We start from the raw sequence: 24,082 nt of genomic DNA, 5'->3' as shown, positions 1-24,082 counted from the left end.
ACTGCTGTAATTCAGAAAGGCGTTCTTTTGTGTTTAACCCTTATTTTCAGTTTTGCAACTTGGTGTTTGTGAATACTTATGAGAATGTGGCTTATTACTTTGAAGTGCACTTGTTTTCTAGGAAATGATTTTTGAAGGCTGTTATCATTTCAGATTGTCAAGTTTGAAAGGTAAATGTTTTCACTTCCCACCACTCTATATTGGAAATTGTAACTTACTCAAATACACAGAAATGAAAAATATCATATTTATTTTGAGAACATCTGGTGATAAAACTTAAATACAAGATCTAATAAATATTTTTACCTTTCCTTATGATTCCATTTCGCTAAGAGCAGTTTTCCCTCTGTCTTTATGGAAGAGTCAGTGTCTTACTCTACAAGTAAATCTACATTTAGATTGAAAGATAAAATCGAAAGTAATGTTAAAAGACTAAAATGTTTTAAGTTTTTCTTCAGTTTCTTCCCAGCCCATTTTAAGTATTTTGGATTAAATCACTTTTACAAAGGGACAGGCATGAGCTGCCTCAGGGAAATAGGAAAAAATATTGAAATTGGTATACTTGTTTTGAAATTTTCTAAGTGGTTACAGAAAAATAGTGGCATTCAAAAATAACTGAATATTTAAAGAATAATCTAAATTTCATATGCACTTCTTTCACTTAACGACTTTTAATATAGTTAATTATTTTCCCATAATTGGGAATCCGCACAACTAAAACTTAACAACAACAACAAAAAAAGGTTTTAATCAATGAGCTAGTTTTTCCCAGTTCTCTTACCAATCATAATGGTTTTCAATAAAGTTCTAGAACTGAATGGAATATTTAAGAAGATTGTTGAAAGGAAAGAAAGGAACATTCTCAGGTTCTCCTGAGAAATTGTTTTGCTACTTCCTCCTCTTGCTAACCCAAAGCAATCAAAAGCAGCTACAAGCTTTCTCCTTAAGCCGGGAAGCAGCAAGGGGTTAACCTGTCTTGCTTTACTAAGTATCTCAGTCAGACTTTTATCTGATCCTTCCTCCCTTCCTTCCCTGCCCACCCCTTTTGTAAATGTCAACCACTTCCTGATGAGCCCAGTAGTGGTGAATTTCACACCTTTCTTTTCTTTGTGAACAAACCTGGGTGTTAATGGTACAGGATTGGGTACCACGGTATGTCTCTGGCTGTCTGTTAGTAAAGCTACAGGATGCCTGTGGAAAAAAAGTAGGAGAAGGTGAAGAAATTTGAGTAATGAGACTAGGAAACAGTTCAAATCAGTCTCATTTTTAAAAAGAAAATTTGTTTTATTAGCAACTTTTAGATGTGTATTCAGAAAATAGTCATTTTAAAGAAGCTTAGTATTGAGAGTCTTAAAGAGTCTGCCAAAATAAGGCACTGAAATTAGAGAGCTGATTGGTAAAAGTAAATAAATAAAATAAAATAAAACAACAATCTGAAAGAAAAACTGAAGAATCCTTCTCAGACCTTTTATTCTACAGGTGTATTCATTTACAGGATACAGCAATGGAAGCTTGGTCAGTTGATCAGGTCTGCAGTTGGTTGGTGGAGAACAATTTAGGAGAGCTAGTTCATAGGTTTCAAGGTGAGTTGTTTACACTTTTAAATAATGTTAATCGAGCAGCCTAGCTATTGAGTGTCCTTTGTTCTTGGTAATTGCTTTTGTTGCCTAATGCATGTGAGTGTGGACATGGAATTGCTTCAGTGGGGAACTTAATTTCTTGACTGGCTGTGGCAGAGTTTGCATTTGGCCTAGCATCCATGAGAGAATATATTCTGAAAAGAACTCAAAATAAAGTCTTAATAGTTACTTAAAATACTTATTTGCTATCATTTAATACCATTTGTCCTTAAGTAATGCCACATGTGTTTTGTGCAGTGCTAGATTTACAAGTATTGAATATTGCCTGGGAGATATTACTAATAATAATCTCCTAAGATTTGTTTCCTTATAAAAACTTGCCAGTAAGAAAGGATTGGAAGTGGGGAGGCAGTAATGTGGAAGTAATAAGATTTTATTGTGACTCCATGTTCTAGTTCTTTCTTAGGAGCAGATATCGATTTGGTATTATGCACATCAGTGTTCTGTCTGTCAGAAATACAGATAATTTTATAATATGAGAGGACAAGTTTAGATGATCCTTTTGAAAATGATATTTTCTTGCTCGGAGTGTGCTGTCTTTTACAGTGCTTTACCAAGCAGGCATGTGGAGACTTTTTTTCTTTTTCCCAGAGGAAGAAGTAAGTGGAGCCGCTCTTCTAGCACTTAATGATCGGATGGTTCAGCAGCTGGTAAAAAAAATTGGGCACCAGGCTGTTCTGATGGATTTAATTAAAAAATATAAGCAGAAGAGTCAAGAACTGCAACCCCCTGGAAGCCCTAGAGAAAGAGCCCTGCTCATGCAGGCAGCAGCAGCCCAGGAGTAAGTCTGTTCATGAATGCCTTGTTTTTGATGCTGTGCTTTCCTGATGAAGGCTATAGGATGAGACTGGGGTTTAAGCCTCTTTGAAAACTGAAAATTTCCAGCTAGATTGTGTGTACAGTATTTCTAACATCTGCATAAAGGACACTTCTTGCAAAATTTTCTGAATCAAGATACATTTTTTTAATGCACCACTTTTTAAACACCAACTCTAATTGTTAAGGGAGTCTGTAAACCACGAATTCCAATCTAAAAACATCTGTAATAAGTAGCTGAAATATACAAACAACATGAGTAGATACGGACTCCTGCAGCTTAGGTCTTAAAATCAGGATTTGGGGAAGCCATTTTTGCTGCTCCTTTGCTTTTCCCTCAAGCATTTATTTATTTATTTATTTATTTATTTATTTATTTATTTATTTATTTATTTATGTGTTTATTTGCCAAGGATTCCTTATAGTACCTAATTTATATTCTCCTCTCAAGGCCTTCACAATATAATTTGCTAGAGGCCTTCACAGTGTAATTTGCTAAAGGCTCTTGATACAATGGATTTTCTAATTTCTCAAGAGTATTCTTGGAAGGCTGAATGCTATGATAGCATCCCGTAGAAATTATGTAGGAAAATTTGTGGTGGCTTTGAGCTTTAAAGATGTTTTTATTTTTATTTATTTATTTATTTTTAAATCACTGACTTTTGCAATGAAAGGAATGATAACAGAAATTATGAAATTAAAATAGTCACTTTATAAATCTAAGTTCCAGGATCATTTCAGGCATTCTGATTTGGTTTTCTCACTGTCTAGACTTTTTGCAAGATTTCTAAGGTTAAATAATTGCTGCAGATGAATTAGTCATTACTTTTAAAAATAAAATTGTGATGTTTGGTGAAATCTATGTGTTTACTTTCTTTTTACAGATTACATCTATAATAATATATATTTCTATCTTACTCTCTGGCAAGCAATATAATATTAGAGAGACCCGACTTAAGTAATTTGATTTCTAGGCTATTTGGATATTTGGGACATTGAGGGGTAGGTAGATTTGAAGGGATGGTCCATGGTTGGTCTGGAGAGTATACCATTTGATTCACTTGAAGGATTTCTCCCGTTGTTTTGACATATTTATGTAAAAGCACACTCTTCAGATGTGACTTTTGATGAAGTTTCCATTGTATGCTTTTACTCCTTTCCAGCAAAAAGAGGGTGTGAACCTCAAATAGAGCTCAAAGTAATTTCCCAGCATTCTTGGATGAGTTGGACTTTTGGAAGTTCTCTTCAGTTGAGTGGAATCTTGATATGGCCTTAAGCACAGCTTGGAAGAAAACAGGCGGCCTTGTTTCCACTGCAAATTAGTTTATAATGTTCTCATAGTAAATGAGAACTAGCTTGTCTGCCAGGAATTCTGGGCTTCATTCCTGGTTCTACCACTGACTTGGATTGATTCTGTTAAATGTTGACATTCCTGCAGCTTCATCTGTAGGTTGTAAAAAATAATACAGCACCTAACTCCATGTTATTCACAATGATGTTAGGAGTTTCACAACCTTTGAGAAAATCTCTTCTCCTTCTCCCAGACCAAAACAGCCTTGTGTTAAATATCAAGCTTTGTGAACCTGGTTAAGAAAGCCATTTTCAAATGTAGCCACAACTGGGAACACTGGTTGTTCAGGGATTTATCAGTGAGGGTTTTTCACTCTACCCAGTAAGTAGCTGATTCACTTTAAGGATTGTATTGTTTTGTATTCAGGTTAAATTATTCTGGTGAAAAAATATAATTGCATGTGGACTTATTGGTTATATTTGTCGATTGTCAAATATACCGTCACTGGACAAATATATTGTCAAGTGAAATTTGTGATAATAGAAAGAAGGATGAAAATATGCTATTTAATTAAGCATTTAATTAAAAATAAGGAACATGGTATAATAGAAAGAGCCCTGAAGCTAGGTATCAAAACACTTGATTTCAAACCCCTGTTCTGATGTTAGCTACCCATCTAACTTTGGAGAGTCACTTGACTTTTCTTAGTTCCAACTGTAAAACAAAGCAGGTAGAATAAATGATGCTTAAGACTCCTAAAGAGTCTACAGTGGCATTCTAGATCAAAGATTGCAGATGGATTTCAACTTGAATGCATGTTTCATTTACTGGCTAATGGTTGCCTGGTATGTTATTTTAAAAAGAATTTGTAGACCACATTTGAATGGGATAGTTGGTATCCTATTGAAACTTAGGCAAATGATAGGAATATGTAATAGAAGAATTTGCAGTTGCTTTTTTGGTTGTTGTTTTTGTTAAACCTGATAGAAAAATCACTGAACAGGAAGCTGAAAAACTGAGGTCAGCTCCTGGCACTGCTACTGTGTGGCCTGTGGTGGTGAAGCCTTCTGGGCTTCAGCAGCATCACTCAGAAAACAAGAGAGCGTAATGTGGTGCTCATAAGATGAGATTTCACAGATAAAAGGCAGGAAGTGGAGAAGAGGTCTCTTTTGGATTGTTTGTCAAATCAGACTGTTAACCAATGAAGATATATTCTATTATCACTGTCATTTCTTATAGGAAAGAATTATCTTAACACCATTTAGAAATATGACTGATCAGTGAAAATAGGATTGTGAACTGTCATCGGTCTGCCTCCTGCCATTTTTGAACCACTGCGTAAGATAACCCCAGAGGCTCCTTCCTTAAGTTCTCTTAGTCGTGACTCTAATGTGGATCTTAGAAGAAGACACAGATCATATGTTTTCTATGGACTGACTCCTACCCTTAGAGCCACCCTGAGAGCAAAGGTTGTGGCTCCTACTGAACAGCCCCTAACTCACCTCTTCCTTTTTGGTGATAGGAATGCGCAGTCTTCCAGTCCAGCCATCCATGGGGAGCACACTGCATCTTTCTCTGCAGCTGGAAACCTTGCTCTTGGACTAATTGACCAAAGAGTACTGAAACAGAGGTGGGGTTGCCAACTTCTAAACATTTTAAAGCCAAATGATAATATTCATCTTTCTTTTTTATGAGATTTCATGTCTTTAAATGCATTTCTAAGTGGAAATTTTTTGCTTTCTGGAAGGGATTTCTTTTATTTTTATTTACTTATTCATTCATTTATCTATCTATCTATCTATCTATCTATCTATCTATCTATCATCTATTTATTTATTTATTTTTACCAAGTGATGTAAATGTTTGGTAAAGGATGAAGGTTAAATTTTCTGATCTTTATGTTAGAAAAGTGAAGTTTTGAAATTATACTATGCATCTTTCATGTTAAAGAAAAAAAGGAATATCTATGTTGTAAACTGTCCAGGATGATCAGCAGTAACCACAAAGATAGAATTTATTCAGTGAATAATGTCCTATTGACCATGCCTTTTTTGGAGTCTTTGTTTTTGTTTTGAATTTTGTAGTTGTTTTAACTTGATTATTATTGATAGAGGCACTGCTTCGGTAAACATTTTCTTATACAGAAGCCGCCCCGCCTCCCATGCCTTATTCACAGTTCTGCTTTCTGTGGTTTCAGTTACTCTCACTCAGCTGCTGTCCAAAAATATTAAATAGAACATTCCAGAAATAAACAGTTCATAAGTTTTAAATTGCACAGTGTTCTGAGTAACATAATGAAATCAGGCACCGTCCCACTCCATCTGGTGTGGGACGTGAATTACCCTTCTGTCCCGCGTATCCACGCTGTTCACGCTACCTGCCCCTTAGTGACTTAATGGTGGTCTCAGTAATCAGATCGAGTGTCGCAGTATCGCAGTGCTTGTGTTCAAGTAACCTTTGTTTTATTGTTTTAATTGTTCTATTTTACTATTATTGTTGTTAATCTATTACTGAACGTAATTTATAAATTTAACTTTATCATAAGTATTGTGCAGGAAAAAAACAAAGTATATGTATATAGGGTTCTTCGGTACTTTCTGTGGTTTCAGACATCCACTAGGACTCTTGGAATGTATCCTCTACAGGTAAGAGGGGAGATATTGTATTCCTTCACTGGATTTAAGTAGCGTAATATTTTGATATATGGACAGCATTGGAACAAAGGAAAACCATAGACCTAGACACCAGCCCCAGGAATGAGGTGTTCAGACAACCCCGAATGTGATTATAAGTAAGATGTGGTGCCACCTGGCTGCGTGGTTCATGTATCACTCTTGATATATATTGTTTTCAGCCACCGATGAGCAAATATTTTCCTTAAATGCACTGCCATTGAAAGGAGAGATGCCAGCTTGCATAGGAGAGTAACTGGGTACTGGACAAGCCAGGGTGTGGTCCTTTATAGTTTTCACAAACTCTTTTCATTGTCACCCCACTTAGGCCACACAGCAGTCCTGCAAGGTGGGCGTTCTCTCTCTTTTTTCTAAATGAGGAAAACTGAGACTTAGGTTAAGGGGCTTCTCTCTAGTTTCCCCAAATGAATCTTACTCACTTCTGCACAGGACCCACCATTGTTGGAGTGGGAGCTCAGGGGTCTACGGGCATCTGCCTCAGTCCCCTGACATCAGGCCCCTTCCCCAGCAGAGCGGGGAAAAGCCAGCTGCACCTTTGATCAGCAGCTCTGGCAAAACAGGCTTGGGCTCTGGGCTATTTTCTCTGTTCTTTCCTCTTCACCACCTTCAACCTCACACACCCACCACTAGTCAGTCATAAAGGCCCCAGATCCTCAAGGACTCCTAACATTAGGGCTCAATTTCACCCATGCCTTTGACTCCTGTTTGGCATTCTCGCCTGAAAAACGGGAGTAATAACAATAACGCTCTCCTTGTGGGGCTTTTGTGAGCATTAAAAATAAATAATGCCTGCCGAGTGCTGGCTCAGCAGAAGCACATGAAAGGCACTCCGTGTAGACAGCACTGCTCCAGGTAATATTCCCTTTCCTTAGGACTTCTTTCCTTTTCATACTTGCTGCTATGGAGGTTAAAATAATAATAATTTTTTTTTCTCCCACCTTCTAAGTTCTTCTAGCTGGGCTAATAATCAAATTAACAGAGACAGATTAACAGGAGAAAATCAAAATTTTGATACATGTGCATGGGTAGTTCACGTAGTATGAAAATTCCAAAGACGGTATGGCAACTTTGGGTATATAAAACATTTTTGGACAAAGAAGAAAGAAAGTAGAGGATGGGGTTTTAGATTTCACAAGTGAGAATGGGCAATTTACAGGTGGTTGAGGACGAGCTGGAACATAGTCAGCAGGGAAATTCTTGCTGGGCAACTGAGAAACAATGGGACACAGCGGGGGGTGGGGTTGGGAATGGGGGATGCTATCCAGCTAACAGGCTTGGAGTCTTCCTGACTAATGCTGGGGTGAAGATTCTTAAAGTGATTAAGTCAAAGCTTCCTTCCTAAGGCAGGTTCTTCTCTCAAACTCTCTGGTGGGAAAGAGGGTGGGGTGTCTAAGGTTCTTTCTAAATTTTGTTTCTTAATAAACAGCTTAAGATCAGTATCCAAAAAAAAAAAAAATAGCTTTAGAGGGGCAAAATTTTGGTTCCCTTCAGTGCCAGTGAAAGATAAGGGTGAAACCTATTCATGTCAGTCTTTCCTCTTTTCTAAGCCCATTGATGATAGTCATTCCCCATTGTCCTGAGATACTTACTGGCAGGGCAGGATTATTATTCCCGATTTTTCATATGTCTGGTCAAAGGAGTAACCCTGTGCTTCATGGTGTTCCTCATTCTTCATAGAGCCTGGCAAGAGAGAGACAAAGATAGGGCTGGCTTAGAAAATGTAGAGAAATTGTAGGGTTTGGATACCAGAGCTGATATTGCCATATCTTTCTAATCACGTCTCTCCTAACCTATTTGACCACTTGTTGCCCATCTCTAATCCACAAGCATTTCAGAGTTAAAGATGTCCAAAAAGGAACTCATGGCCTCTGCCTTTATATATATTTTTGGATGTAAGAACCACAATGCACTCTAACTTAAGACAAAAGGAGTTTATTGTAATAAAAGCACTCCGTAGACTCCAAGGGCAAAACCTGGAGGAACTGGTGCTGGAAAGCCAGGGGAGCAGCTGTCTATCCTCTCGTGGAACCACGTGATAGCCATTTCAGTCTCTCTTCTGCTTCCCTCCTCTGCCTCATTCCCTGGCTTCTTCCTAAGAGGACAGATTTATCCTACCACTCAGGGTTGCTCTGATCTCCACAGACTGACTGGCCTATGACTGTCTTGCCATAGCATTGACTCCAAAGGAAGTTCTTGCTGGAAACTTCTCAGGTTGTCCCAGCCAAATGACTCAGTATCTGGGGACGTGAAATGAATTGCCCATCATGGACCAGGCGCCCTTCCTGTGCAATCAACTGTGCGCGGGAGGGGCACAAAGCATGGTACCTATTTTAAATATTTTCCTTCTGGTCCAGAGCTGTAGAATGGGGATAAGGCAGAAGATTCATTCCCTTTCTATGACCTATCTTAGAAGGTGGCGCCGTTATCTAGCCATATGAGCTAAAATCATTGCAGTCACCCTGACCTCTTCCTCCTGCCCTCTGCCTGGGGTGCTATTCATTTGAGAGGTGTTGGTCAAGGACCTTTTGCTTGGCATTTGTATCAGGCTGTGTTGTTCCTTTCCTTTACCTACTTGCTCATCCTTGAAGATTCTGTTCAAAATCTCTATTTCAGAAGCCCCTCTGCTGATGTTCTAGGCTAGCCAAGGATCCCTGTCTTCTGTGAGTAGTGTCTTTGCTTTACTTGTAAAGCTAGATAATGAAATTAATAACTTTAAAGTCTGTAGTCCTTGATTAGATTGGAGGCACCTCAAGGACAAATACCGTTTGTTTGTTTGTTTGTTTGTTTGTTTTTTGTCATTATAAGCACAGCATTTGGCATAGTTCCTGCCACACACAAACTAAATAGAAATTTTCAAAATTGAACTGAGAATATGTGATTCAATGAACAATTGAATATATTTTCATGGGACATGATAAATATTTTAATAGCATCAATTTCTCTTTAGACCTTTTGATACAATTCATACTAAATATGCTAACTTTTTAAAAATTTTGTTTATTTGTTTTAATTTGTTTCAAGTATACAGTACATTTGTTAGGCATTTATATTGTTTATAAAACGGTCCCCCTAATTGCTCCTTTTCTCCTCTGGTTTTCCACCTAGCAAATATAGTAGTGCTCATTGCATTCCCTATGCCATGTTCCCCATCCCCATGACCATCAATCAACTACTAATTTGCACTTCTTTAACACTTTGCCCCATTCTCCCAGCCCCCAACTCCACCCCTTCTGTCTGTCACCGAATTGTCTACTATATTTGTGAGTCTGTTTTTGATTAGTTTGTTCTTTTTGTTCCTTAGATTGCACGTATAAGTGAAATCAATGGTATTTATATTTCTCTGTCTGACTTATTTTACTCAGAGTAATAACCTCTAGGTTCATCCATGTTGTTGCAAATGGTAGGATTTCGTTTTCTTTAATGGCTGAGTAATATTTCATCATATATATGAACCATAACTTCTGTCAATAGGCATTTAGGCTGCTTCCATATCTTGGCTATTGTAAATTCTGTTGCCATGAATATTAAGGTTATGCTAACTTTTAAAACAGAGTTAAACTCCAGGAATTTATATCACTCACACAATTTTCTTTTCTAAAATTTCTACTTGGTTTTTTAAAATAATTTCTATTTCTCTGCTAAATTTCCCATTACTTCAGTCAGTCTAACATATTATCCTTTAAATCACTGAACATCATTACAATAGCTGCTTTAAAATCCTTGCCAACATCTGGATAATCTCGACATCATACTCTGTTAATTCCTTTACCCTTGAGAATGGGCCACACTTTTCTGTTTTTTGTTTTTTAATGTTACGTAATTTTGGATTATATACCAAACATTGTGAATGTTACAGTGGAGACTCTTGATTCTTTCTTATTCACCCAGAGACTGTTATTACTTTGTGTAAGTGAGCAACAAAATTCGTTGTACTCAAACCAAAAACTCTCTCTTGGATATCAGCTTAAATCTAAGTGTAGTTTAGTTTTTTTTTTTTTTTTTTTTTTTTTTTTAATTTTTAATTAGGTTATGCACTTATGTGGTTCTGGATCAGCCAGAGATTTGGACAGTTTATACACAGAATTTGTAGTCCCCTCTCATTAACTTTCTCCTTTCTGAGATTCTCCACTTCCTTCTCAGAAATGCCATTCCCCCAAACTCTGTCCACTAATTCTGTAGGCCATAAAGTCTGCAGGTTTTCTAATAGAGTTTTAACAGCACTGCTTGAGGTCTGCCTTCAGGCTAAAAGTTATAAAAAAGGGAAACTCCCTCCCTGTCTTTTTTTTAAGTATAGGGTTCTCCTCAGAATCTGCTTACTATTTTCCATCTTCCAGTGTTCAAAACATTACCCAGAACAAAATGAATTCAAAATGAATGCCCAAGTAACTACTCCTTTCAGCTGATTGTGTTTTTTCTTTCCATAAAAGTCACCGTGTAGCAACTCTACTAAGCTAGGTTATATTCACTGTAGATAACACAAATCGTCCTTGTCCTCATGTAAAATCTGTGTCTCATCTGTTTCCTGCCAAGGCTCAACTTCTGTCTTCTGGGCATTGAGATTTTTCCTTAGCTGGAGCTCAACTAGAACTATTGTTTTTTGTTTGTTTGTTTGTTTGTTGCTTTGTTTTTAACACAAACTTATTGTTACAGTTTCTTTATTTTTGAAATTTTAATTGAGATATAATTGACATATAACATTAGTTTCAAGTATATGACAAGATAATTTAATATTTGTATATATTGTGAAATGATCACTACAATAAGTCTAGTTAACATTTGTCATCATATATAGTTACAACTTTTTTATCTTCTGATGAGAACTTTTAAGATTTTCCATTTTAATAGACCTGTTCTTGATAGGACCATCTTCTTTACTCTTGGTCAGCCACATCAGACCATACTATCTGCACCTTAGGAACAGAAAAATAATTCAAGGATTTTTCATGCTCATTAAAGTTAGACAAAATTTTAGAGTTAATTAACTTTTTTATGAGACTCCCCATTTCATATTTTTTAAAAAAATTAGTGTGTACTGCAATAATGATACTGCCAATTATCAAATGTGTCAGCTTAACTTTATTATGTTTTATTATCATAAATATAAACTCTACACATAAATTGAGTGTTTAGTGCAGTTAGAATGATTCAGTTAGACTGCCATCAATCCTTAACATTAGCATGTTAAAAAGCTCTTACTGTGTACTCGGGGTTGAGATCCATTGCATTAGAGGTGTGTTGTTTTGTGATGGTATTTTGCTGAAGAGCACTGGCTCTGAGGTGGGCACAGAGATATCAGTGTCTTCTTCATTTGCAAGCGCTTTCCTCTCCCTGCACTTACTTCAGGCCAACTTCCGTTGGTGTTCTCCCAATAGAACTCTACTTAATAAACACATTATAAAAATTCTTAACCACATAAAAAGATTATAAAAATCATAAAAATATTTTTTTAATCCAATGCAAACATCATTTTTTGGGTAGGAAACAATTGAGCCTGCCAACTACTTGCAGTTAGAATGTATTTTAAATTTCCAATGAGTCCCTTTTCTTGTGTAATACCAGTTTTGACTTGTTCTCATTTGGCATAGCTTGGATTCTGGTCACTTCCAAAATACCTTATAAAATTTGTTTTAATGTAAAGAAGATGAAAACGTTAAGCCTCTCATTTTATCTACTGACTCTATTAGGAGCAAGATGGAATATCTGGCTTTGAAAGAGTCTGTGTGTGTCTAGATACATTCTGGCATTTGCCAGAAATAATATCATACTACATAGTCCCTACACTGATTTTGAAGAAAAGAGACATATGGAAGAAAATATATGTTGAACAAGAAGCTAAAAATTGTATCAAGCCCTATTTTACAGCATTGGAATATTGAAATTATCTATTGACGTGGTATGAAATAAGAGATGGCAGCCTCAGAAGTCTGAAGGGGTTATGCCACTAACTTCACTACTTGAAAACCCTGGACTAAAATGTTGTACTGAAATCAAGCTTAACATCGGCAGTTACATCGCCTTTTAAAGGCACAAAATATGGGGGGAAAAGAACAAAACAAAACTTGTCATTACTTTACACCCTTGGTCAGAGTAGATAAAGGAGATCATGGGAGAAAGAAATGAGCTAATGCAATGGGAATGGAAACAGGGATTGTAAAAGAGTAATTACCATATGGTAGACCCCAACAAATAGTGACCGACTGAATGAAATGAGATGGAAACATACTGGAAAATGATTTGGGCCGAAGCACAGATTTCATCTGGGAATTGCTTGTTGCTCTATTAATCAAGTGTTAAACTATCAGTGTGCTTATTTTAGTGAGGGCATATTTTTATCACTGATACAGTGACTACCAAAGGGGGAAAAAAAGAAGAGAGCTTATCACAGAATGAGAAGCGAGTGCTTTCTCTTTGTTTCCTATGTTTTCTTGCACGTCATGCATTCTTATAAGATATGACCTAAAATTCTAAAGGAACGTGATCTTTCAAAACTCATCTGAATTTTGTTAGGACTACTAAGGATTCCATGGTTATGCCAGAAAGTTAACTTACTTAAGGCTAATTGAGGAAATCTTTCTGCTTTTTTTTTTTTTTTTTTTGTCTTCTACTTTGCATTTATTCCTTCACTTTCATTCCAGCCAAGCCTGTTAGTTAAGTATATGGAAAGCTCCTTGTGCCTCTGGGCAACTGTTGCTTGGAAATTTTCTGTAGAGTCTTCTTTTTACACACTTAATGATCAGTCACTAACTTTAAGGTTTTAAAGTGGTTCTGATAATTTTATAAATGGCCTTATTGAAGTATATTTTACATAACATAAAATTTATCTGTTTCAAGTATATAGCTCAGTTCATTTTAGTAAATTTATGTTTGTGCACCATGGTCACAACCTGTTCTGGAACATATCCCCCTCGAAAATTCCCTTTGCCCTTTTGCAGTCAATCTCTCCCACCTCCAGCCCCAGGCAACTACCGATCTGCTTTCTGTAGCTATAATTTTCTGTAGCATTTGGTAGAAACTTCACCTGAATGAAATCAGAATATCTGATATTTATTTTTAGTTTAGAAACAAAGTTTACCTATTAAAATAGCCAAACCAACTAAATTAAATGGATCATGTATTTCACTATAAACAGCAGCAGAATAAATTAATCAGATGTATTTTCTTAATCGGGTGCTATGACTTCATCGTAGGTCTCATTTGTGTTGCTGAATTGCAACTTCCTCTCTTTTTGCTTCATACGTTGTTCACTTTTGAGCTATGCATTCCATATTATTTCTTCAAGATATATGGATTACTATTCTTTTCAACTTCGGGCTTTATTCTAAAGTCTATATTATTATGACATTTCCCCCACCCCCTGCGACCTCCAGAACAAGTATTTATGTGTGTACAAAGGAAAACAGAGATACCTAACGAGCCTTCAAACATTCACTGATAGATGAATGGATGGAAGACGGATTGATGACTTTCATCTATTTAGGTTTTAGGAAAGTGGTTTATAGCATCATTTCTCAGGCTGTAGAAAATTAATAAGTTGCACATACTTACAATAGAATTTCGCTCTGCGTGTATTTTTAACAGAAGGAATGTGAAACATGTGCTAGCAAGGAATAAAGCATCACACTGGATGAAGCCCTATGTTTTACCAGAGTTTCCCTATGACGTCAAGTGCATGCTAGCAGAACAGAAGTGTCCCGATCATAGCGTGAGGATAAGGATCATTGAGTTTCTCCAGGCCGACATGACTAAGTATCTGGAAGGCTCATTGTGAGTAATAACAGGACTTGTTCCTGTGGGAGAGGGTCTGTTTTCAGAGTAAAATAGAATTTATTTGAAACCAACTCTCTTCAGATTTGGGATGGCATATTGGTAATAAGTCCAACATGGCCCAATATTCGAATGTCTACACTGTTCTCTAGAAAGAGTTGAAGAAAAGTGAGTGCAATTTAAACTCACCTTAAAGGAAGGAATGTGAGCTGCTTGAAGTGATAAGTGTTCTCCTTGTCCTGCTGACCAGGTATCCTACCACACAGCAGTATAACGATGTGGTCAACGCCCTCCTGCAGGCCCACCCTTTCCTGGATGAGGATGGCTGTGGCTTTGTAAGTGACCGCATGATGCCTTTTCGTTAATCTCAGCCCATCTTAAAGTAATTGCCTTGCATTGTTCAGTAATGGTATGTGTCACCCCACTTTCTTCAGCTTCTCTCTCTCTTTTTCTCTCCTGGATACTTTCTGTGCCTCTCTTTGTGTCTTTCTTTCTTTCTTTCTTTCTTTCTTTCTTTCTTTCTTTCTTTCTTTCTTTCTTTCTTTCTTTCTTTCTTTCTTTCTTTCTTTTTTTAATAGACTTTATATTTTAGAGCAGTTTTAAGTTCAGGAAAATCGAGAAGATGATACAGACATTTCTCCATATGTACCCTCTGCCCCCACATGCATAGCTTCCCCTAGTACCAACACTCCTACTTTTTGTCTAGGTCGATATCTCTGCTCTTTTTTGTTTTTCCTGCTATTTACTTTTTGGACAAGTCCAGTGTAGTTGCTGTGTAAGATGGTCCACATTCTGGGTTTCTCTGAATGTTTCTTGATGATTATATTTGGGTTTGAAAGGCTGGGCAATGATCTGCTGATGGTGCTGTGGACTGCTTCATGTATCAGATCAGGAGGTCCATAATTTCAGGGCTGTTTTTTATTGCAGAGTGATTGGAGGGGAGCTGTACTCATGTAGGTCTTTCCACACGCCCTCCAGCGGGAAAACTATGGAGAAGGGGGATGATTAATCAATGACACAAATATTATCTACTGAGGCATCTGAATTAGGAACTCATGATGCCAGGCATATAGCAACTCGTTGGTTGAGTACTCATATGAAAAACTGCATTCGATTTATCTTTTTATTTTTGTTCCTAGCAGACAGTTAATAAGGAGAGAAGGGAGAGTCTGGGAAGAAGAAATTGGCAATTTAAAAATGTCCTAGCAGTTGATTGTTATAATACCTCCCAGCAGGCCAGCAAATTTAGAAAACCTTCAGAGCTATAGGAAATATGAGAGAAAAAAATATATTTGCACTAGTTCATATTTCAAGGCTAAAAAAATATAAACCATCCATTATTTCTGTGCTGTTGTTAAACAATGATGGTGGAGTTTGGAATCCCAGCCTGTGGGAAGTGATGAAGCATCTGTGACTCACACATCCCCAGGTGCTTAATCAGGGACAAAACTGTCCCCCAACCTCAACCCACAGCACACCTCACCAGGGCTGTGGAAGGCTTTATGAACTGCACTTTCGTTACAAATAGCTATTTATTTGAGTCTCCCAAAACCCACTGAAATGGACAGGACTGACTCTATTGCTCTCTCACTGTGCTGGGCTTGGTGAGCAAAGCAGACATGAGCCTTGTCTTTGCGTGCTTATAGCCCAGTGGAAGTAAGCCAGGGAAGGAAGGGAGGGAGGAAGGGAGAAAGAATGAAAAGGACAGAAAAGCAACAGAAACAGAATGTCATCACATAGATGATGGTACATGCTGGTGTGATAAGTGTTGACAAAGAAAAATGAGAGCTGACAACCCAGAGAAATGAGCTGTTAGGGTGGCCATAAGGGAGTGGTGACTGAGCTGAGATCCGGATGGAGGCAGGGTGAGAGTTAGATACCAGCAGGGTGGGGGAGGGGTATCTTTGTGTTTGCAGCAGTAGGTGCTTCACAAATATTTAGAGCGATTGCCAGTAGTATTCACTGAAGCAAATTTCAAGGGATGATAGAAAAATCATATATGGATTGATAAATTTTCTTTAAATGCACCAATCTGTATGTGCATCAGCCATTATCAGTTTTTTTTTCTAGAGCTCACTAGATAAAAGTAGAGTACGTTGTGGAGACAGCAAAGTAAGGTGAAAAGTATCCAATTTTAGGAATTAGAAAATCTAGATTCAGGAACCAGTATATTTACTCAATAGCTATATGACATTGGGAAAATATTTTTATTCCTCTGACTCTGTTTTCTTATTTATAATATAAGGTTTGCAGTTTTTAGAGCAGTATCACAAAATTTCTAAGGGTAAATGGTACGATAGATACATTATTTCTGTTACTGTGATGTGAAAATAGTTCCAGTCCGAAGGTGATAGAAAATATTTTATTGTTTACATAGAATTATTTCAACCTCTTCAAAGATTAACTGTCCTGTTTTATTTTATACAGTTTTTATGGAAACGAGCCCTCAAAGATCGCTTTAAATATGTTCGAAGACCCATAGAAGATGACGAACAAGTGATGAGAAATAAGTGTAAATTTGGACACCGAAGAGGCCAGACAAGGAAATCTCTTGCTGATATAAGATTCGATGAAATTAAAATTGTCCAGATAAAAGTAAGAATCTTTAATTGTTCTTTAATTGAATCTTTAATTGCTCTGACAACTTATGGGTCAGTTGATTGATTATGGGATAATAAGTAATAGCATTTGAAATAAAATAAGTATCTTTTTGGTGTAGTCACAAAGCAAAAACATTTATGCTTTGCCTAGCAAATAATGCAAATGACAGTATTTCCAGAAGGGAGCTTCTAAAACCAGTCTGAGCGGAGTATGCTCTTGAACATCTCATGCTTATTTTTTTTACGACCTTCAAAAAACCTGAAAAAAACCCTTACGTTCTGAGTGCCTGAATATTTTCCTGTCATCTTAAATGTATTTTGTGTTCTCATGGTTCTTATTGGTACAGAAAGTTTTTAATACTCATAGCGTAGTCTCAAGGTGTCAGGGAGCAAGGTAGTGCACATGTGTCGACATGTACTCTGTATTGCCCTTTCTTTGATCAGAAGGGGTCCCACACCACCTAAGACAGCCATGGGGAATGTCAGGCCAAGGACTTCGGGCAGGGCCTGGGGATTTCTCCCTCAGCAGCGGGTTTGCTGCATACAATGTCCGTGTGGCTCCTGATTATCTGAGATCCTAAAAGTATTCCTTAATTGCCTCGGAGTCCCCAAATATCCTCAGAAACAAGAATGTCCTCTATGAATAGAGTAGGTTGAACTCCTAAGTATAAAAGCTAAACCTCATGCTCCCCCAGTTCTGTTTCCATCTCAATCCAACATGAATACATAATTTAGTTCTTTATCACAAACACATTTATGTTAGTGAATGTACTTGGTACAAATATTCTATTTTGTTCTTCAGCTGGTATATTTATTTGCCATTAATAGAGCAGCCTATCAGGTCATGCCAATTTTATTAGCACTACTAATAGCTCCAGGGGACACAAATGCTCTTAACACATTTTGTAAACCATTCATCCCAGCATTATACATAAAGAAAAAGTTTAGATAAAGGTATATATTTAAATATCTTATTATAATTTTCAAATAATAGGCCAGTTAAGATAATATAATTCTCTGTCTACTCTTTGACAAGACACATAGAAGGCGCCTAAATTTAGTGGTGTAACTTTTTAGAAAGTTTGACTGCTATATTCTACTATAAGCTAAAATCAAGATAAAGACAGAATTACATTTATTTAAAAATATCTCTTATATTCTTAAAATTAAAAGTCACTCTACAAAGGAACATGATTATGCATAAATTGGTTTTCTCAAAAAAGTTGATTTTCAGTCTACTAAAAATGGAGTTCCTTTATAAATAAATTAACATTTTGCAAACTCAGTTTTCCTTCTTTCCCATGATGCATGTCTCGATAAAATTCACTGGAACGGATGAATGGTAAAATTGGAAAATTAGCAATTGTCCCAGCACTAGAACTCAAGGGTAAGTCCTTGGGGTCAGGGCTCACCTCCAGGGACACAAGGCTAAATGGCAGCTTCTCTTTTGTTGACACATCATCACTGAACCAGCTCGTACATTCATCTTTGTTTCTTCTCGAAGCCACCTTAGTTTTTTATGTAACTATAACTGTCAAGGCTCTACCCAGCCACCTCCCCGTCTACTCCCCCAGACATACCTGAATCCTAAAATGACTCCTGCGGAGACCCATGTGGGGGCTTTTGCTACAAAAACCACAGGGAGTCGAATGTACCAGGCCCCAAGAGAAATTAAGTTGCAAAAAAATTTAGTTTTGACCTTCTTGCCAGTTGGGGCAAAAACCGATTATAAAGTAGTCATTGTTCACATCCGAAAAGACAACATTTTTCCTGGCAAACAATCTAATTGGTAAGGATTTACTTTTCTCCCCCTTACCAATGGAGCTACAAATTGCTGATTCTTTTAAAAACTGTAGCATCCCTGTTTATAATCTGTAAAGCCAAAGCTTTAAAAGATGGGAAAATATTTATAAAAGAGAATTACAGAAAAAATGTATTTCTGTGTTCCGTACCCTCCATGGTGATTAAGCAAATGTAAAAACACTAAGAAGAGTGGAGGGACAAATCCGCTGAATGTACTACTTATCTCATGGAATTTTATACTTAAGATGAATTGCTGAAATAATTTCCGATGTCTATTTTGACCTTCTGACAGCTGCTTTTCAATATCTTTAAGATTTCTGAAAATTGAAGATATTTGGATTAAGAGACACTTTGGTAACTTTCACATTTTAAAAAGTTTCTTGACCGGGCACAATATTTCCATAATACAGAAAAAGTTATTCCCTGTGTTGCAGAAATGGAAAGTGCTGATTCAGGCAAAAAGCCAGGAATCAGGCCATTCCCTCAAAGGTAGGGAAGAGGCTTTGGCTAAACTGGAGGAAGATTTTGGGAAGAGAAGGAGGAAAGGAGAGGAAGAGATTTTCATTGGTTTGGTTTTGTTTCTCTCGTTCTTTAGAGGTTGGAAGGATTCAGGTAGATGTCTCAATGAAGGAAGGTGCATTTCTTAGTCCTGTCACATGGATTTCTTCGGATAACCTAGGCAGCTGCAGAATTTGTGTGAGTCTGAACATAGGCCACTGATTTCTTGTCCCTCTCTCTCCTCTCTCAATCTCCTGGGACAGTTTAGCATAGCACAAAGTATACTACAAAACTTGAAGCATCAGCGGCACCAAAACACTAAAAAGTCTCGTCACCGTGTTATATGGATAGCTGTACTTGTTGGAATCCCACACTATGTACCTAGAACAAATCCCGCAAAATACTGGGTATTTTGCAATAGGTAAAAGTCCTTTTCCAACCTCACAACCTCATGTCTCTGCTGCTTATAGGATCACACAGCAAAATACAGCATAAGTGGTATACTTATTTATCTGACTTTTAGTTTTAGGTCCAAATAATTCTGTAGACTCATGAATTGATAAATTTGTTTCTTTTGCTTAATTATTTTTTCCTATACTTCATCATGTATTTATAAACTGTCGACATAATAATGTCCAACATTCTGAAGAATTTATATGAGTTTATTTGAGCCAAATCGATGACATATGCTGGGAAGCGAGATCTCAAATTCTCCGGAGAATGACAGTTTTGCAGTTTGCTTTACACATTTGAAATTAAGGTCACAATGGAAGGAAGATTACATAAGGGTGGAAGAAAGAATGGGGATCAGATTACATGATCCTGAAGATTATGTGTTCTCTTGAGGGTGGTCTGCTTTAGAAAGAGGGATGTGAAAGAGCGGTCAGTACGCAAGGAGGAAGGATAGGTCTGGAAGGGGGCATTACAATGTGATTTAACCTAGATGCACAGAAACAACGGACAGGGCTTTTGCTTAAGGCAAAAATAAGCCTTTTACTAAAGAAGTGATATGCCTGGGATGTACCTACTCACCATGACCTGCCTAGTTAAAAATATATGGTCAGGTCTCCCTGCAAGGTTACTTTCCATAGAATGCCTTTTTTTAAATCCACAAAATAGAAGTATAATTAGGTTCTCAAAATAGTAAACTTAAATAAGTAATTTCATAAGTTGCGTACAATATTATCCTTTTTAAATGATGAAGACACTGGTTTTAAAAGTTTGTATGGATTATATGAAACTGCATGGCAGTGTAGAGGAATCACACTTTATACTATAAATGTATTTTTTTTAATTAAAAAACCTCGGGAGCTAATTAAAGCTAAGTCAGATTCTTCATGGTGTGTTAGCATCATTGCCCTGTGGCCTTTTTCTGGTTCTATTCATTCCTTTTCTGTCCCCATTCCTGTCTGCCCTCCTCCCCACCTCCGCCCTTCGGCAACTATTCTAATGTCTCTCATATGCATCTTTCTGTTGTAAGTGTTCCAAAATGTGTATTATCACTTTGGGTTTACATATATTTGACTGAACGTAAATAGTATTCTTACCTCATTCTGGGTTCACTTTTTTCACTGACACTCTTTAAGACCCACTTATGTCACTATGTATTTCTAGTCCATGATTTTAACAGTCATGAAGTACTCCTTACCACAAGTTCTCCCCACCACGAATTGTACCATCATATATGTCTGGTTACGAACCTACCTGTGTGCCTGTGTGTTATTTCTTTGGGTTGTGGGAGTGGAAGTGATGGGGCAGAGGACATGCACGTACTTAATTTGGCCAATTGCTCTTCAGAATGACTTTGTCGGTCTCTCTCCCACAGTAGTACATATCCCTATAATCCTGCCGACCCTTGGCATTATCCAGCCTGCCAGGGTTTGCCAATTCTAATAGGTATAAAGGGTAATCTTGTTCTTGTGATTCGCATTTCCCCAGGTAACTAATGAATTTAAGCACCTTCTTACATGTTCGTTAGCCTTTTGAGTTTCTTCTTTTAGAAAAGTACCTCTTTAGATGCACTTCCATTGTTTTAATGAGCTGGCATCTTTTTCTTGTTAATCTGTAAGAAGCAGTCCTTCCCGTGCCCTAAGTCACAAAGATATACTTCTTTTTCTTCTCCTAAATTTATAGTTTCACTTTCACATCTTCGTATGTGCTATCGAGTAGGGATCTGCATATCGTGAGTCACTTTCTTAATACCAATTACTAAACAATCCGTCCTTTTTTCATTGGTTTATGGTGGCACTTTTATTGTATGTTAAGTTATCTAATAGACTTGGATGTGTTTTGGGGGCTCTTTCTTATTCCACTGGTGAGGTTAGCAGTCTGGTATTATGTCATCGCCATATTACATTTGAGTACTTAGTGATTATTATTTAGTATCATTTAATACTTAGAATAAAGATATTTGTTCTTACCAGTGGGAAATGTGCTGGGTCAGGGAAATCCCTCAATAGAAAGGATTCTGGAGAGATTTGTCTGCATTTTCTAGGATAAGGAGAACTGCGGGGAGTTCTTTTCTTAGTAACTGACATTTGGGCCAATCTGCACCATCTACTTTCTCATAGGAGAACTAGAACCGGGGAAAGGGGCATTGTGTTCAGGTGGGAACCAAAAGAAAGTTCAGAGATTCCGCCAGCACGAGGAGCGGCAGCATGAGCTGTCTTGCTCTTGTGGAGGGCCTGCTGTGACAGGACAGAGATGCTCTGACAAATACATCCTGCTCCTGTCATCCTGATCCTGGGGTGGGGGCGAGGGTGACATCTGGTCTACGTGTGGCACTGAAGCTGGATCCAGACATTGCCACAGTCTGATGCTCTTCCTTTCTTGGGAATTTCTTTATCCGGAAGAGGTCGTACTCTCAGGTGTCTGACGATCGCCCCATTTGAAACAATGGAATATAAACATAGTTTTTGAAATGCTTAAATTCATCTTCAATCCTTTTTTTTTTTTTTTACTAATGTATACTTTTTTCCTTAAATTATTGATGTTTCCTTCCTCTAGTAGAGTTCTCGAACTATTAGCATAAATTCTCCCATGGGATATAAGCTGATTTTGACAATAGTCAAAGCTTCTTTCAAAATTCTGTGAAAAAAAATTGGGCTTATATCTTTCAGGTGTCCAGTTCTTCACATATATGGCTGATTTTTTCATATACTTTGAAAAGATTCACTTTTAACTTTACAGGTAAATTAACCCTAAATTGGCTATTAGGTGAAATTTCCTTTTGTATTGAAGCAGAGCAGGAAGGATTTGGTAGTTTCTATGAGAGCTTTTGCTTCTCTTTTATTTAGTTATTTTCCCTAATTGCAATGAAGTTTTCTCAGTGTGGAGGTTTTAATGTGATCTTCAGTGTGCAAATTATTTTCTTTTTATCAGTTAGTTTATTTTACATTCGGTTTCTTTTTAAGAGTTTTAAATAAGTAACTTATACTATTAATCAGTTTCTCCAAAATTCCTTTTGATATCGTCTTCTCAGAGGTCTTCATTTTATGATATATTTGTTATATCCAGTCCAAGTTACAGTAATCCATGTTGTCTTCTCCAGGAATAGCAGTTGTTCTAGTCTTTTAGTGGCTTGTTTTTCAGCTGTTTAGTGGTTCTGTTTGTTATTGAAAGTAGATCACTGAAATCCCCAATGATTATTATTCTTGAATTGTCTCTTTCTCCCTTCAGTTCTGTCAGTTTTTGCCACATGATTTTTGGGACTCTGTTGTTAAGTGTATATATGTTTACCATTGTTACATCTTCCTGATGGATTGGTCCTCTTACCATTATTAAATATCTCTTTTTGTCTCGTAAGAACAATTTTTATCATAAGGTTTATTTTGGTTTTGGTTATTGCTTGCAAGGTGTATCTATTTCCCATCTTTGCATGTTTGAATCTAAAGTATATCTCTTGTAGACAGCATATGATAGGATCATTTAAAAAATATGTTCTGTAAGGTAGGGTTAATGTGTGCTCTTTTGCTATTCGTTTTCTATATGACATCTCTTTTTTGTAATTTTATTCCTTAATTACTGCCTTCTTTTGTGTTAAGTAAATAGATTTTTACCATACTAAGGTAATTTCCCTTATTGTTTTTCTTAATATATATGGAATTTTAGTTATTTCCTTAATGGTTTCCCTGGATATTACAACTAACATCTTAATTTATAATAATCTAGTTTGGATTAATACCAATTTAATTATAATAGCTTACAAAAATTTCACCTCTATAAAACTCCATCCCCCTTCCCTTTTGTGCTGTTATTGTCACATAAATCACATTTCATACATTGTATGCCCTACAACACAGGTTTATAATTATTGCTTCGTACAATTGTCTTTAAAATATGATGGGAGGAAGCATTACAAACAGAAAATACATTTATGCTGCCATTTATATTTCCCTCGAATGACCTTTACCAGTGCTCTTTATTTTTTCATGTGGATTTGAGTTATAATCGAATGTTCTTTCATTTTAGCTTGAAGAATTACCTTTAATGTTTCTGGTAGGACAGATCTGCTTGTGACCAATACTCTTAGTTTTTATTTATCTGGAAATGTCTTGAATGTCTCCTTGTTTCAAAGGTTGTTTCGCTAGACATAATATTCATTCGGACAATTGTTTTCTGCTTTGAGAATTGTGTGTTCTGGTGTCTCAGTTAATGTGATTTTGCCTATAGCTAACCCTCTCTAAAATTGGCCAAAACTATATTAAAAAAAAAAAAAAAACTACACTCTCACATAACAAGAAACCCAAATATACATGAGCCTTGTAAGGTGTTTTCATATCCCTAAATCCTCCAAATATTTGCTAAATAAACAAATTAATAAATACCAAGAGTTAAATTACTCAACACTATACTTATAATTCATTTCTCTCTTAAAACATTTTCTTTTCCTAGTTGTTGGATAGGTACTCTATAACTTTGAAAGTCATGAAGCAGTTTTGTGTGTTAGCTTTTTTGGTATTAGAGATAAAATAAAAC

The 24,082-nt window shown here is 36.7% G+C and overlaps 1 protein-coding gene across 4 annotated transcripts in view; it reads left to right on the top strand.

Annotated features, from left to right (window-relative positions):
• The first annotated feature begins 1,124 nt into the window (after positions 1-1,124).
• The window catches only part of SAMD3 (sterile alpha motif domain containing 3), a 32,382-nt gene continuing 9,424 nt past the window's right edge, over positions 1,125-24,082 (top strand). Inside the window, exons 1-7 of one of the 4 annotated variants that reach the window (XM_016118475.2) lie at positions 1,125-1,152; positions 1,496-1,583; positions 2,232-2,421; positions 5,270-5,377; positions 14,019-14,204; positions 14,455-14,539; positions 16,632-16,799. In XM_016118475.2, coding sequence (XP_015973961.1) covers positions 1,505-1,583; positions 2,232-2,421; positions 5,270-5,377; positions 14,019-14,204; positions 14,455-14,539; positions 16,632-16,799 — 816 coding nt within the window. In that variant the 5' untranslated portion in view covers positions 1,125-1,152; positions 1,496-1,504. The other 3 variants (XM_036221647.1, XM_036221641.1, XM_036221653.1) reach the window with 3 other exon arrangements.

This window comes from Rousettus aegyptiacus, unplaced genomic scaffold (genome assembly GCF_014176215.1).
Source record: "Rousettus aegyptiacus isolate mRouAeg1 unplaced genomic scaffold, mRouAeg1.p scaffold_m13_p_1, whole genome shotgun sequence".
NCBI classification, from domain to species: domain Eukaryota; kingdom Metazoa; phylum Chordata; class Mammalia; order Chiroptera; family Pteropodidae; genus Rousettus; species Rousettus aegyptiacus.
This window is presented reverse-complemented; position numbering and strand designations above follow the sequence as displayed.